Source organism: Fomitiporia mediterranea, assembly GCF_000271605.1.
Source record: "Fomitiporia mediterranea MF3/22 unplaced genomic scaffold FOMMEscaffold_2, whole genome shotgun sequence".
In the NCBI taxonomy this organism is placed as follows: Eukaryota; Fungi; Basidiomycota; class Agaricomycetes; order Hymenochaetales; family Hymenochaetaceae; genus Fomitiporia; species Fomitiporia mediterranea.
Genome location: NW_006760387.1, coordinates 3,228,289 through 3,242,601, shown reverse-complemented (window position 1 = coordinate 3,242,601; position 14,313 = coordinate 3,228,289). Strand labels below are relative to the sequence as shown.

At 46.3% G+C, this 14,313-nt stretch overlaps 6 protein-coding genes across 6 annotated transcripts; 2 read left to right on the top strand and 4 right to left on the bottom strand.

Moving 5' to 3' along the window:
- Nucleotides 1-34: 34 nt before the first annotated feature.
- FOMMEDRAFT_33555 (uncharacterized protein) lies at nucleotides 35-840 on the bottom strand (the record flags this gene model as incomplete). The annotated part of the gene is made up of 2 exons (XM_007263060.1): nucleotides 35-682; nucleotides 781-840. Coding segments are annotated over 2 exons (708 nt in total), but the record flags the coding sequence as incomplete, so codon positions are not given.
- A 1,113-nt stretch (nucleotides 841-1,953) lies between these two features.
- On the top strand, nucleotides 1,954-3,389 carry FOMMEDRAFT_152180 (NAD-binding protein; the record flags this gene model as incomplete). Its single annotated transcript, XM_007263059.1, has 6 exons — nucleotides 1,954-1,993; nucleotides 2,048-2,247; nucleotides 2,307-2,402; nucleotides 2,468-2,621; nucleotides 2,689-3,164; nucleotides 3,246-3,389. The coding sequence occupies 6 exons, from the start codon at nucleotides 1,954-1,956 to the stop codon at nucleotides 3,387-3,389; spliced, it is 1,110 nt and encodes a 369-aa protein (XP_007263121.1).
- Nucleotides 3,390-3,570: 181 nt separating this feature from the next.
- Nucleotides 3,571-4,729, bottom strand: FOMMEDRAFT_165540 (embryo-specific protein). The gene is made up of 8 exons (XM_007263058.1): nucleotides 4,664-4,729; nucleotides 4,572-4,609; nucleotides 4,424-4,521; nucleotides 4,310-4,366; nucleotides 4,226-4,252; nucleotides 4,145-4,163; nucleotides 3,961-4,090; nucleotides 3,571-3,898 (listed from the first exon to the last, which is right to left on the bottom strand). Exons 1-8 carry the CDS (start codon nucleotides 4,723-4,725, stop codon nucleotides 3,703-3,705), a joined length of 627 nt encoding a protein of 208 aa, XP_007263120.1. The 5' UTR covers nucleotides 4,726-4,729; the 3' UTR covers nucleotides 3,571-3,702.
- A 1,587-nt stretch (nucleotides 4,730-6,316) lies between these two features.
- FOMMEDRAFT_165539 (DUF1264-domain-containing protein) lies at nucleotides 6,317-7,581 on the bottom strand (the record flags this gene model as incomplete). Its single annotated transcript, XM_007263057.1, has 9 exons — nucleotides 6,317-6,584; nucleotides 6,639-6,768; nucleotides 6,831-6,849; nucleotides 6,910-6,936; nucleotides 6,991-7,047; nucleotides 7,096-7,193; nucleotides 7,245-7,282; nucleotides 7,341-7,444; nucleotides 7,534-7,581. The coding sequence occupies 9 exons, from the start codon at nucleotides 7,579-7,581 to the stop codon at nucleotides 6,386-6,388; spliced, it is 720 nt and encodes a 239-aa protein (XP_007263119.1). The 3' UTR covers nucleotides 6,317-6,385.
- A 2,601-nt stretch (nucleotides 7,582-10,182) lies between these two features.
- FOMMEDRAFT_102837 (uncharacterized protein) lies at nucleotides 10,183-11,519 on the top strand. Its single transcript, XM_007263056.1, has 3 exons — nucleotides 10,183-10,343; nucleotides 10,403-10,576; nucleotides 10,659-11,519. Exons 1-3 carry the CDS (start codon nucleotides 10,269-10,271, stop codon nucleotides 11,454-11,456), a joined length of 1,047 nt encoding a protein of 348 aa, XP_007263118.1. The 5' UTR covers nucleotides 10,183-10,268; the 3' UTR covers nucleotides 11,457-11,519.
- A 15-nt stretch (nucleotides 11,520-11,534) lies between these two features.
- On the bottom strand, nucleotides 11,535-13,917 carry FOMMEDRAFT_17318 (uncharacterized protein). The gene is made up of 4 exons (XM_007263055.1): nucleotides 13,772-13,917; nucleotides 12,434-13,698; nucleotides 11,688-12,375; nucleotides 11,535-11,622 (listed from the first exon to the last, which is right to left on the bottom strand). Exons 1-4 carry the CDS (start codon nucleotides 13,853-13,855, stop codon nucleotides 11,578-11,580), a joined length of 2,082 nt encoding a protein of 693 aa, XP_007263117.1. The 5' UTR covers nucleotides 13,856-13,917; the 3' UTR covers nucleotides 11,535-11,577.
- Nucleotides 13,918-14,313: the final 396 nt, after the last annotated feature.

Below are 14,313 nucleotides of genomic sequence, written 5' to 3'. Positions count from 1 at the left end.
TCTGTTGCTGCACGGCCGCGCGAGCCGCATCAAGCTCCCAATCATCCCAGCACAACGATAACATCCAGGAATGTATTCCAACGCCCGCGCGAAGGGCGGCACGCTCCGGAGATACGTGCATGCCGATCTTCCCTTCTCTCATCGGTCTGTCCCAGCGAATCAAACCCTCCTTTCGGAATCTCATGCGCTCCGCAGAACGAACGGACTGAGCGTTCTCCCCATGTGCTTGCCATTGCACGCGTCGCAATCCGAGACCTGGATCGTACTTGAGTTCGCCTTTGGCATGTTCGGCAGGAAGTTCGAGGCAATAGTGTAGGAGGAGGCCGATCGCGTTGGATGTTACGTGCGTTTTCTGGAACTCGGGGAAGACGACAACGAATCCCATCTCTGTGCTCTGATTCACTACTTTGGTGTTCAAGAGACCGATAGTCCCTGCGAGACGTGGAGTGTCCTCTGGCAACGAGATTAGTTGATCTTGTCGTTCTTCGACACGTGAAACGAATCGTTTACTGGTTTTATCCAAGATGGCGAATAGGATTGCATTTGGATCTTTCCGAATCCTTTCCTCGACATATTCGTCGAAGAAGTCCTCTTTTGAGTTGAACGGACCGGATGTGTAATATTTGTACAATTCTGGGGCTTCTTTGCTTTTCTGGAAATATTCCTCCCCGTGCAAAAGAGGCTACAGATCGTGCGGTCCGTTGAAACGAAGAAGCCCAAAAACGCCCAACATGGTCCATAGTTAATAACCACTGCCGATTGAAACGAAGAGATACGCACGTCGAATGGTGTCAACTTGACACGAGCACTCTCGAGATCGCGAATTGGAAACACGAAATTCGGGTTGAGCATTGGTGTTCCTTCCTGTTGGTTTTGCGCCATCACTGGCCCATCAGGACGAAATATGACTCGTCTTGAAGGGACGCCGGCGCTATTCTGATGGCGATGCTAGCGATGCTTTGTCAATTTCGGCGCCAGACCGGCTGCCATCCAGAATAATTCTGCATTGAGGCATATGATATACTACTAGGCCTGACGTCCGTTCAAGTGTTTCCAATTAGCAGAACCGGGTACGAACGTTCCGTTGATTGAATGGCTCGTGTGCAAGCAAGTCTCTTCCTCTTACCACCACTGAGCAGCTCCGACATTTCTTTTTAGGGGCCGATGCCGGTAATATACCCAATTTGACATCGTTTATGGCGTCAATAGTACTTCCGATGTAGCACACGAAGCCCGTTGCTTCCCCGTGCTCATCCCGTTCTTTGTGTACATTTTCACTGAGAACTAAGCCTTTATAAGGACGGATGCAGCATTTATGACGATTCTTCCCACCGAGCAGGAATTTGACACCGGGCAGGCTTTTATCTGAGATAGGAATGAAACAGTTGAACGAGTAGCAATAACGGTGTTTCACGGTGACCGTGGATGAGAGAACTTCTCTTTTCACTCCGCTGGAAGCCTATCGCGTGTCCCCAACTCTTTCCTTCTGGCCATCACAGGGTGTCTTAAAGCCGGAACATTCCGTTTAAATGGCATATGTTTGTGCTGACCATATACAGTGTTCACTCAATCGGTTGCATAAGCTTGGATTCTATGTCTAGTTCCAATACAAAAGGATCCAGAGCTTCCAGTCAATGTCTCGTTCCCCTGACGCTTAACAATTTATCTAATCCCCGCTATTTCTCTGAGTTTCTGTTATCAAACGTATGTTTTTTGGAAGAGCTAACTTCTGGGCGCAAGAATTTCAGATTTTTTTTCCAATTCGAAGGAATACCGCATACGGGTGATAAATCAACGGTATCAAGCGGACACAACACATTATCAAGCAAAAGCGGATTTCTAAGCTATTCTCGGTCTCTAAGCTCTTTCTCTCAGTTATAACCGGGATAAATGGGATGTTCTGAACTCCACAACCACACATTGCTCTTGCAAAGTCTCTAACATTGTACTACGATGTCCGGAAAGCAGACAATTTTCCTCACCGGTGCGACAGGTTTGTATCTTTTAGCTTTCATAGTGAACTTGTCGGGTACTAAGGTTTTAATAGGATATATTGGTGGATCTGTCCTTTGGCGCCTTGTCAACCACAAGGACGCGAAGAATTTCAATTTAAAAGTGCTCACCCGTGATCCCGCAAAGGCGAAACTCCTCAAAGAGAAGTTTGGCGTCGAAGCAATTGTTGGAAGTCACTCGGATACAGACAAGATTGAAATACTTGCTAAAGATACCGACTATGTCATTACCACGGTACGTGTACTTTGTCTCGTCAGTCTGGAAAGCGTAATAGCTTAACTTTTACTTCCTAGGCGGACAAAGACGATCTCAAAGCTGCGAAAGCTATTTTCCGTGGCATGAAGAAGTATTATGAGAAGAATGGGAAAGTACCAATTTATATTCATACTGTACGCTCAATTCCATTCTCTGGTTATGTCGTTAATTCCGTCTCTCATTGATTGTTCCATTATAGTCGGGGACTGGTGTAATTGCTGATAATGCGGTCGGAATGTATGCGTCTGAGAAGATATACGATGATTCTAAGGTTGAAGATATTGAGTCCCTCGATTCAAAGACACAATCTGGCCGGGGTGTCGACATAGAAGTTGCCTCGGCCGACCAAGCAGGTCAGTAAGAGCAGCTCATAAAGTGTGATTGTCTCATTTAATCTGTGATTTCATTTCATTTTATTAGGTTATGTCAGGACTTATATCATCCTCCCGTCCACAATCTACGGCATAGCAAGGAACGGATTTACGGAATTGGGTATTCAGAACCCGCACTCCATCCAGGTACCTTTGCTGATTCGCGCAAGTATCGATCGCGGACAGGGAGGTATGGTCGGTCTGGGCAAGAATAAGTGGCCAAACGTACACGTTGATGATGGTTCGTCAATTGCTTCAAATCGTCATTATGTGCATGGAAGTAACGGATATTCTGCTATCCTCAAATTAGTTGCCGACTTGTACATTGCCCTGTTCGATAAGATCCGTGCGGACGTGAACAGTGTCCCTCACGGACGTGAGGGTTTCTACTTCGGTTCTTCTGGCGAGCACGACTTATACGAAGTTGGTAAGGCAATCGCCCAAGCTCTTGTTGAACTTGGACGAGGCAAGAGCCCTGAGCCGACGACGTTCACTAAGGAAGAAATTGACAAATATTTCGGTGGCGTAAGTCATTCCATTTCATACCATGGTTACCTATCATGTTTACTGTGGCATATTAATGAACTGGTTTTAATTCTCTTTTAGTCGCTTTTTCTGGGATCGAACTCTCGTTGTGTTCCCAATCGCTCTCTCGCGCTCGGTTGGAAGCCTGCACATACAACGAAAGACTTCCTTGCGTCCATTAAGCCCGAGATTGAAGCACTCATTGCATCAGGGAGGCACACGTAGGGGATACATAAACTATAATAGATAGAGGAACTCCAATGTTCATCTCAGCGGCAGCAACCAATGAAATTTTTATTTTGATTGATGGATATAATGACTTCGTGCTTGACAACAGATATTATGAAACTCCAATCTCAGTCCTGTTACTTTCAATCATCGTGTATTGCTAGCATACTGACATACGCTCTACGTGAATCTTTATTGACAAGTTTGAGTGGGGGTTGATTCCTACAGACAAATTTGATATTGTTAAGCCTTCCATTTACCATATTCCATGTCATCCTATCCCTTGACGATTATTACTCCGATCCACCGTTCAGAACTTGACGGTCTGTTCAACGGGGTCAAAGATAACGCCCTTTCCTGTAGTCTCCCAGGCATCAGAGCCTTGTGCCTTCTCGTATGGCGGCAAGTAGCCTTTACGGAGCTTCCTCTTTTCTTCTGTCGGCATGCCGTACTTATCATCCCTAGCCTTGAGCCATTTCGGATCAAGCTGTCCATCGCCTGTATATCTATCGATGATGAAGAATGAGGAAAGTTTAACGAGAATGGAAAAACTCGGAGAGAAACATACGACATCATCAATTGCGGAGCGCCCAATGGCAAGTCCGGATAGATGTCTATGGCCCACGTGTGTATTGTCTTTCCATATGTCGTGTGAAGTGCAAGCATTGTTGACTGTTCTGCTTTGTCATTGACAGGGCCTGTTTACAAGACTCAGTTAGGCTTGCAATAGATTAGATGCATAAAACTCTTACCGGGAGGCAAGTCGTTACGCTGCGTGTATGCTTGGTCAGCGACAAACGGGTTTCCAATCATTCCTGGAATATGTAGCTTACCATCAGTTGCAACATTCCACTCTCGATCTAATCAATTAACATGTTATCTAGCAGCTCAACCGAAACAGGAGGGTAACATTATACCTCGTACTTGTGAGAATGCCAATACCTCTTCTCTTCTTGAGGGAGCGTGTTGAATACCTTTTTTATGCCGCCAAGTAAGCAAGAGGAAGTACGAGTGTATAAGGAGCAAATTACCTTCTCAGTAATGAGGTACTCAATACCAATGAGCCTTGCGTTCTGGTCATTCGAATCGTAGACTATGCATTGATGCATGTCCGGGGTTAGGTGCTTGCCTGAGCGGGGAAGTTAGCCTCACGCATTTATTATACTGAACACAACTTACAGAAATGATGTGCTTCGACAGGCCGCGTGCGGTCGTGTCTTCAAGGCAACATTTCAGCAAGATAAGCCAGCGATGAAGAGACATACGCATACGCATAGACATGAAACGCGCAAAGATGCTGGTGTATGCCACTGATAGGCTTGTAGCCTGACATGGCCGACTGACCAGCGTGGTGTTCAGAGTATTCAGCTCTAGAGTGCATTTCAAAGGAAAATTGTAGACTTGGACGACGAGGTTTCTGCAGAATAGCTAAACGACGTGGACCTCTTATATACGTTTATGTTCAGTTCCCGAGTGCGATGTTCGCGCGTCGAGATACTTCGTACAAGGAAGCCTGTAACCTTCCTCATGGGAAAGAGCAACTCTGCGAAAGTCAAACTGGCCGCCCAACAGAACGAATGATATTCCGCCAACATTGAGTAGAATAATGAGGTATTCATCTAAATGGCTCAAGAAGCGAGAACAAAACTACCGTCACATCACTCTTGTGTTTCAGAGAATCCACGACTATCGGAGTCATAACACCTTCCGAGTCTTGCCGATGGAGAGCATCTGCTTCAGGGGGGATGAATCAATCAGCTGGAGTGGTTGACCAGACATGGTCGTACAAATATAGTGCTAAGTACCGTACAAACGCGCCAGAAAGGTAATTTTAGCACTTGCACGTGCCAGCATGTGACTTCACATGACTTCGCTTTCAGTAAATTTGAGTAATGTGGCCCCTCAGCAGACTCGACGGCTCCGAATCCGTGTCAACTTCATCATTGAAAGGTCCTCTTACAGTAGTCCCTCTGCAATAAATGATATCATGTAGTGATATCATGTAAATTGTAGCATTTTAGCTCGCATATAACAATTAACGAAAGGTTGAAACCTGAAAGATAAGGCCCTGCTCGGTTGCACTGGTCGCGCAACCGCAGGTTGGTGGTTGATGGCCGGCAATTTCCGGTACAACCGTCAACCACCAGTGCCAACCTTGTCACTTTGGTCACAAGTAGTATAGTGTATAGACTCATTACTTTCCCTTCATCTTTCATCATTTATCCTTTCAAATTAGTATATAATTATGTGTCCTAACATAAGTACTACACAGTGTAGATATAATTGAGACACAAATAAATAAATAGAAACATAAGTTAGGACTTTAGGTGCATAAATGCACATATAATTAGGCATATATGACAGATATATTATATTATTATAGTTGGTTTGGACATTCAAAGCTTGGATTATTAAATTGCCAGTAGAATACAAGTGGGGAATACAATACAAGAGAGAAGTAGTAACAAGGAAATGTAGAGGGCATAGTGTAACAGGTGTAGTAAGGGACGAGTAGTGTCACACAACTATGAAACCAGACGTGCAGCCGAGCACGTCTGATGGTTGATGGTTTGCAACCACTGGTTGTGTAACCGGTGGTTGCGAATTTGGCAGGCACTGGTCGCGCGACCAGTGCAACCGAGCAGGGCCTAAGGAAGCCTTGTGATACAGTGGGTGGATAAAATTTGTTAAGTTATCGTGGATTCCCGATCCTCCCGAACAAAGTACGACTATTTAATTTCATCCTTTGGGCCAAAAGAATCACCGTGTTGGCTATTGGATCACTTCTCTCTAGCGGATTTGGAGTACAATTACAGTACAAGGGAAATAACGCTAGTACGGAAAGAAATACAGACACAAACATTTTACACGAGGTCGGAAATACCGGTATGTGGGTTGGGATTATACAACATGTGTCTGGTTTTCATACGAGAAAAGAATTACTACTATACAATGTAAACCTACAGCGCTACAAAGTCAGTCTACGTGCTTGACTATGCGCGCTTGACTTCTTGCTCGATAGGCTCAAGCACAATACTCTTTCCAGTAGTCTCCCAAGAATCTGCGTCCTTTGATGTCTCATATGGCGGGAGGTACTCCTTCCGTAATTGTTTCTTCCCCTCTGTTGACATTCCACACCGCTCGTCTCTGTCCTTCACCAAGGATGGATCCAGTTGACCGTCATCGGTATATCTATGCCAATATTGGTGAATGGAGCTTGGCGGGAGCATGCACAAACACACTTACGACATCATTAAATTTGGGGGACCCAGCGGAAGGTCCGGGTGTTTGTCAATTGCCCACGTGTGAATCGTCTTTCCGTAAGTTTTGTGAAGCTCTAGCATTGCAGGCTGTTCCGCAAGGTCCACGATAGTGCCTATGAAACGAGCTACGCAGTCAGACGGGTTATCGATAGGCACGGGTAGATTTGATGCCAACCAGGTACGAGGTCTTTAGCCTTGACAACACGCATTAGTCGAAGTGATGCTCTAGAATTGTACAATCCTCGACTACGCACCTGTAATTGTAGCAAGCCGCTTTCAATCTGAACAGATATCTTCGTGAATAACTGCTACAAACGAGAGACTTCCATGCTCACTTCGTACTTGTGTGAATGCCAATACTTCTTTTCTTCTTGGGGGAGCGATTCAAAAATCTTTGAAAACGGTTAAACAATGGCAACTGACTACGGAATCCAAACTACCTTTTCAGACACGATATACTCGATCCCAATAAGTTTCGCATTTGGATCATCCGAGTCGTATATGATGCATTGATGGAATTCAGGGGTCAGGTGTTTGCCTTCTGCATGGTCATCACTCAAGTAGGTAATCAGTAGAGGGCTTTACGGACAGTAATGATGTGCTTCAACATGACGAGTTCGATCATGTCTACAGATAGATCAGCTCAGAGACGACTAGGGCAAGAGGGTATATTAAATGCACTTACGCGTAGACATGAAACGCACAAAGGTGCTGGTGGATAGCGTTAATGGGCTTGAAGCTCATCATGGCTGTCCCCGCCGCATCAAATGGTGCGGTGTGGTAAGCGGCCTGTTTTGTTTCAGTATCCATTTCACCAGAAAGTGGTTCAAGGAGGTCGTCAGATGGACGTAGAAAAGGGTCCCCTCAATAAGTCTCACTGATGCGGAGGTCGTTATAACCTCTGAACCCGACATGCGACCCACCATGACGTCTGGAATTTGTTCATCTAACTTTCGGGCGGCCAATCGTAAACCAAGGAGTCAGGCGACCAGCATGGACTAGACAACATTCTTATCTCTCTAATAATCGAAAACTGAATGTCTCAGAAGAAACCTAGCCCTAGTATTACATCAGTAGCTTTGGATATTGGGAAGAAGAAATGGATGGAGAATGAAATTGAAAAGGCTCGTTGGTCAAATGCGTCGATCGGCGTGAGACACGTACTCCGAATGAGGAACGACGCGTCAAAAAATAACGCGTCCCTGTTGTTGAAGCTGAGGTGAGGAAGCATACACTTTGACCTTGCTCTCTATCGTTCACCATCCTCCTGACAACAACGCACACCATGGAGAAGGATGCAGATGGATTTATATCTTCGGTTCCACGTATGTATACTTTGTTTAATCGTACCCAGTCGAGGGAAATGTCTGATCATTGTACGTTTAAAGCCAAGCCCGCGACCCCCGCAACAGCATCTGAGGCTCCCAAGGAAAATGATCCTGGTACGAGCCATGTTACTCTCATATTGCACTTAGACTGAACTGTTTTACTCAATAGGAACGGATCTAATTAAATCCTCTTTCGATGTCCAGGTCAGAACATCAGTAGAAGTCGGGATTTTGGATATCTTTGACATGTTTGTGTTAAGGTCACGTTGGCTGACCAACAAATGGACCCGAATTCGCCTTTGTTCAGTGTGAAGAGTTTTGAAGAACTCGGATTGTATATTGCAACATTCACCTCAAATATACAGCACTGATTGAAGATGTATAGATCTCCCGATCTCTTGAAAGGAGTTTTTGACATGAATTTCTCAAAACCTTCAAAAATCCAAGAACGAGCACTTCCTCTACTCCTTAGAGACCCGTTAGTGTTCTTCAAAATTGGTTGCTAGACTCGACTGATAGGCATTCAAACAAGCCCGCAGAACCTGATCGGCCAATCGCAGTCAGGGACAGGGAAGACGGCTGCATTTACGCTCACCATGCTGAGTAGGGTGGATTTCAGCATACCGAAGCCTCAGGTATGTCTTATGCGCATTAATGCCAGAATCAACTGAGACGTCTATTAGGCTTTATGTGTTGCACCAACACGGGAACTTGCACGACAAATAATGGCGGTTGTGAATGCCATGGGCAAATATACACCAGTGAAGACTGATTATGCGATCAAAACCGAGACCCGTGTTACGGAACCTCTCACTGCACATATCGTGGTTGGGACACCAGGAACCATGTCCGACTACTTGAAGCGCCGGATCATCGATCCAAGGGCAGTGAAAGTGCTTGTCCTGGATGAAGCGGATAACATGCTGGATCAAGAGAACCTGAGCGAACAGTGCCTGAAGATCAAGAAGTAGGTTCCACTCTGTATCAAGACTTTCACTGCTTGATGATTTCTGCTGAGTAGCTTCCTGTCGAGGGAACGAACAGCTCAAATCGTCCTCTTCTCAGCAACGTTCCCAGACCGAGTACGAAACTTTGCGAATAAATTCGCGTCTAACGCGAACAAGATCGAGCTTAAGAAGGAGGAACTATCTGTAGAGGGCATCAAGCAGTTCTATATGGATTGCAAGGATGAAGAATCAAAATATGAAATTCTCGTACAAATTTACAACCTGCTTACCGTTGGGCAGAGTATCATCTTCACAAAAGTTGGTACCTTCTCTTCCATTGTGATCACATTTCCATCAACTAACGGCGTACTATAGCATCGTAGCACGGCTGATCGCATCGCAACACGCATGACAGCAGAAGGGCATAAGGTCGCATCATTACACGGAGCAAAGGATGCCTCTCAGCGCGACGAAATCATTGACCGGTTCCGTGAAGGGCACGAAAAGGTGTTGATCACGACGAACGTGATTGCTCGGGGAATCGACATTCTCCAGGTGAACGTTGTGGTGAATTACGATTTGCCGATGATGTCCGATAAGTCGGAGAGCGCAACTTATGATCATCGATTCGAAACGCCTGACGTTGAGACGTATTTACATCGTATTGGTATGTGTAAATTACTTTTCTTTTGCCATGTCGCATGCTTAAAGCTTGGTAATTAGGACGGACGGGCCGATTTGGACGGAAAGGAGTATCGATCAATTTCGTGCACAACAAGAAGACTTGGGAAGATATGCACATGATTGAAGAAGCACTCGGAAGGCAGATCACTCGAGTGGATACAAGTGATATTGATGTGATGGAAGAGGTAAGAACGTGCCCATCTTTTCCACTAGCCTCAGAAGGCTGATAATCAGAGATTCGTCTTTAGACTTTGAAAAAGGCACTTAAGTAGACGACCTTCTTATGTACACTATGCTGTTGATGATGTATTAATGCATGACCATTCACACGTGGCACTTTTGCGATCAGCTCTGCATGTTCGATATGCAATTAGAATACGTATATTGTGAAGTATTTCAATGGTAGCGACTAGAAAGGGTGGTCAACTCGGATGCGTCTGCGGCGATCAAGATCAGCTAAAGACACAGCCTCTCGCAGATGAACGTTGATCCAAGGCGTACGCGAGCGACCCGATGCCTTGCCCGTCGCGCCCAGGGCAGTGTCAAATTTGACGCTATAAAGACATGACACCTAAATCTCTCATTTACCACAGCGTCACAACCACCTCATTTGTACCATAACTGTCTTTTTAAATATTCTTTTTTTGACGCAAGATGGCGTACCAAGTGCAACCGCAGCAGGGAGACTTCGTTAGTGGTGATCAGCATCGTTATGTGCTCACGAACTTCGTATGTACTCTTTTTCCACCTCGCGGTCAGAAAAAACCGTTTCTTATTCTCGTTTATAGCGTATAGCCCACGAGAAGGTCGAACAGCAACGGATACAGCTACAAGAGCAGGAAAAACAGGTCGCCCAGCTACAATCTCGAATAGCGACTCTTGAAGGCAGAGAAGACCACCATACCCCCGCGAGAATCGCAAACAACCAAGGAGGAACTTCCGTTGACGATTGGTCTATAAAAGTATGTGCCTTTTCCATCCAAGAAAGCATGCCTCATGTGGAATTGATTTTCTGACTTCTTTTCTTTTCTTAAAAAATTCCAGAACACTGCTTCCAAACTCGAGAAACTCATCAACCGCTGGGCAGCAGATGTCATCCGTTCACCTCCAATACCCCTAAGCGGCTTGCGAGACACTATACTCCTGGACATCCTCGGAGGTCATGAACCAGATCCCTGCGAGCCCCCTCCAATGCTCCTGCAAAGTCTCCTAAGGCACGCAATGGCAGAGACAATTTCAGAAGCTGTTGTCAACTGTCTCATCGTGACCAACTCACACGAAGCGAACGTTCAGCTCACTCGTATCCACGAACACCTATTCGCACGAGATCCGACGGTTGCGAGTGTTTGGCGACGACAGACGTTCTCTGCTGCTGTGGAGGCATGTTCACCTGCGATGTCTGGACAGTTACTCGCGGAGACGATGCCCGCGTTGACCGATCTTTTCACTATAAAGGAGACAGGGGAGCTCGATCCATCTGTTGCATCCCTCCTCGAGTCTGCTGTCAACTTCTCTCGCATGTTACATGGTTCAGGCGCCGGGTCAGTCGGCGCTGATACGTTCTACCGCGCCTTCGTACCTGAACTCGGTAGCATATTATACCCGCGACAGGTCGAACTCATTAAGCGCTGTCTGAAGAGCGAAAGTGGTCTTCAGGATATTGTGGGAGCAACTGTTTTCCCTGGTTTAGTCAAGGTCAGCAAGGGTGCTCCAGGTTCTGATGGGAAATCAGATATGATCCAGACTGTTGTTCGACGAGCTCAGGTCATTTGTAGGTGTGCTTTGGAACCTAGAGAGGGAGGCGCGGTTGCTCCATCTGAGAATAGCTCGGATAGTTTCTAGTTACTTTTCCCATATAGTCTACGACATACGGGCATTGTGGTATCTCACTTATTTTATTTATCTTACGTGCAAGCAGATGCTAGTCCATCTTAATTGGATTGCAGGATTAGTAGTAGAAATACTATACTACACGAAGTGATGCTAATGTGGTTTGAGTTTGCACGACCTGTGAAGGCGAATTGATCATCAGCTACAATGATATTATCTCTTGGAGTTCGGGAGATCACAAACCTCTAACGCCTGCAGCACTTCTAATCTTTTGCGTGTTGCATCAAGCCAGTCGCTAAGCAAAACCTTCGGGGCTCCCTTTAGTTGATTGAGTTCACGAGCCGCACTGTCCAAGTCCTTCTCATTTATGTAGTGTTCCGCTCTGGCGAGAACGCTCAGCACGTCATTGCCTTCCACAGGGCCGTGTCTAGCAAATCGGAAGCTCGAGATGAGGTTCGAGGCAAGATATGATAGGACGCCTGCATCATGCTCGGGCACGAGAGCGACTCGTCGAACTTGCGGAGCTACGCTGGTGGTGAACCACGTCGTAAGGTCTGCGAGAGGCTCGACACCAACGTCGGGAACGTCTGTCTTCTCAAGTGAGTCGAGCACTTTACTAACAAGTTCATCTTCCTTCGCTCCTGACGAATGACGAAGTGCACGCAGCTCATCACGGAACGGCCGCCGCACAGGCGTGTCAGCGGAAGCTGCTGCGAGTGCACGCAATGCAGCCCAGGTCGCATGTAAACGCAAATTCTCATTGAGATATTCGGCATTGTCCAGTGTTATTCGCTCCAATTGCTTGAGATTGGTAGCAAGTTCATCAAGCTTCGCGAGACGTCCGCCACGTTCCTGCTCCACGCGAACCTTGATCTCGCGGATCCAGCGGCGTTGCATCTCGATACCTTGAGCAATAACTTCCGCTTTTAGCCTATCACGGATCATGGATGAGTTGGCGCAAGAACTGGAAAGAACAGTGATGAAAGTACCTTTCGTTGATGATCTCACTTTGCGTTCGTAATTCGTGTTCCAGCTTCTCGCGGTACACTCGAGTCAGCTTCTTACGCTCGTCCTCGTAGAATGCCTTGAACTCGATCTCCTGAGCATCCAATTTATCCTGCGCGGTCATCTCCAATTCAAGCAGCTTCAAGCTGTATTCGCGTGCTTGTTCGTCCAGTTGAGCCTCAAGTTTTCTACGCTCTTCCGAGCGAACTCCTTCAATTCGTCCCGCGAGCTGTTGCAAATCATCTTTCGCCGTGTCCAAGATACCTTTCGCGGAAGAAGCTGCGTTAGGGTTCCCCTTGACGAAAGCGGCTAAGGAGTCGATAGTAGTCGCCAACTCGGAAATTACGGGTTCGGAGGAGCCAATGTCTGCCACTGCCGGAGCGACAAGAGGGAAGCCTTCTTCCTTCTTCGACGCGTCTTCAGATTTTGACGAGGATGGAGAAAGAGGCTTCGGGCGAGAATATCCAGGAGGCGGTTCAAATCCGATGGGAAGGTCAGAATATATAATTTTGCCATTATCCGACGAAACATCCTTCGGAGTACCTTGCAGGACATCTGGAGGGGAACCAGCAGGCTGTTCCGGGGTAGTTGTAGCATCAGGAAGACCGTCTACATATTTACCAGCTAATGCACCTTCGGCACGACGGACAAGATCCTCGATGCCTTCAGAGAACGAAGCGGGACGAGCAGATGTACTTGTAGGCTTTTTTCCAACAGGCACGACCGCTTCCGACACCTTCTGCGTGACTTTCGACACACTCTCCTCCGTCCTCGTCTTCAGCTCTTCCGCAACATGTTGAGCATGTTCTTTCGCATCCCGAACTTTCTGTTTCGCCTTCTCCATATTCTGCGATTTGGAGACGGACGAAACCTTGTCAACAACAGCCCCTTTTATTTGTTCTGTCTTCTCGGCAGCGGGAGGTCCGCTTCCAGCACGTCGGGAGACGTCATCAAAAACCTTTTGCATTTTATCTCTTCCAGTCTTGAGTAGTTTGAAACGCAGTTTCTCGTCTATACCTCGGTCTTCCATAGCCGAAAGTATTCTCTCTCCAAATGGTACACTTTCGGAGAAGAAGACATTGTACCTCTCATTGTTCGCCGCAATGACAGGACTAGCTGCGTAGAATACGAGCACGAAGCCTGTGGAGTACAGAGCAACCGTCCTGAAAAACCCGCGTTTCTTTGGTTTGGGTGGCGACGCCGAAGAACTAGAAGATGCATCTGCAACTTTCGGGGATTTTGAGAACAGCTATAAGCACCATGAAATTTCTTGGAGGTAAGTCGATAGACAGGAAGAAGATGCGATGAAACGAGACACTCACACGGACACTTCGTTGCTGCTTGGTTCTGAGCGAGGCAGCGGCATGGCGGGTCCCGCGCCTAGTGAGAGGCAGGGCGCGGTACATTTGTCGCTGGAGGCCTACCAGCGGTGGCCTGTATAATGAATGAGGATGAACACAGTCAACACGTCGTTGGAAGTGGAAAGCAAATCCGAGATCACCCATTAGGAAATTGCTAATTACATAATGATACAATTGGCGTATTTTAATTTTACATCTATATATTGAGAAAGTTATTACAGCAAAAATGCAATTGAGCGCGCCGTCGATCTTGTTCGTTTAATTGCACATACTTTGTATTCACTGCTACAAAACGAGGTTCGTCGATTACAGTTGAAAATATCTTATTGCATAACGTCGGGAGAAGCCTCAGACCTATGCAATATGAGCAATATGCATTATGGTAACCGTGCGAAAACATTACTTAATTAGGAACCCAACATTCGATATTACTTTTCAATTTATTTGAAGACATATACACTATGACAAGAAAATAAGCACATATTTAGAGCATCAAGAAAGAC

Bases quoted from the DNA above. Each gene is read 5' to 3' on its own strand.
- FOMMEDRAFT_165540 (XM_007263058.1), bottom strand. From the start codon at position 4,725: ATGTCAGGCTACAAGCCTATCAGTGGCATACACCAGCATCTTTGCGCG. The intron at 4,522-4,571 runs GTAAGTTGTGTT...TTCCCCGCTCAG, and splicing joins TGTCGAAGCACATCATTTCT to GCAAGCACCTAACCCCGGAC. The intron at 3,899-3,960 runs GTATGTTTCTCT...CATCATCGATAG, and splicing joins GCTCCGCAATTGATGATGTC to ATATACAGGCGATGGACAGC.
- FOMMEDRAFT_17318 (XM_007263055.1), bottom strand. From the start codon at position 13,855: ATGTACCGCGCCCTGCCTCTCACTAGGCGCGGGACCCGCCATGCCGCT. The intron at 12,376-12,433 runs GTACTTTCATCA...GATCCGTGATAG, and splicing joins AGTGAGATCATCAACGAAAG to GCTAAAAGCGGAAGTTATTG. The intron at 11,623-11,687 runs GTTTGTGATCTC...TCGCCTTCACAG, and splicing joins AAGTGCTGCAGGCGTTAGAG to GTCGTGCAAACTCAAACCAC.
- FOMMEDRAFT_102837 (XM_007263056.1), top strand. From the start codon at position 10,269: ATGGCGTACCAAGTGCAACCGCAGCAGGGAGACTTCGTTAGTGGTGAT. The intron at 10,344-10,402 runs GTATGTACTCTT...TCTCGTTTATAG, and splicing joins GTTATGTGCTCACGAACTTC to CGTATAGCCCACGAGAAGGT. The intron at 10,577-10,658 runs GTATGTGCCTTT...AAAAAATTCCAG, and splicing joins TTGACGATTGGTCTATAAAA to AACACTGCTTCCAAACTCGA.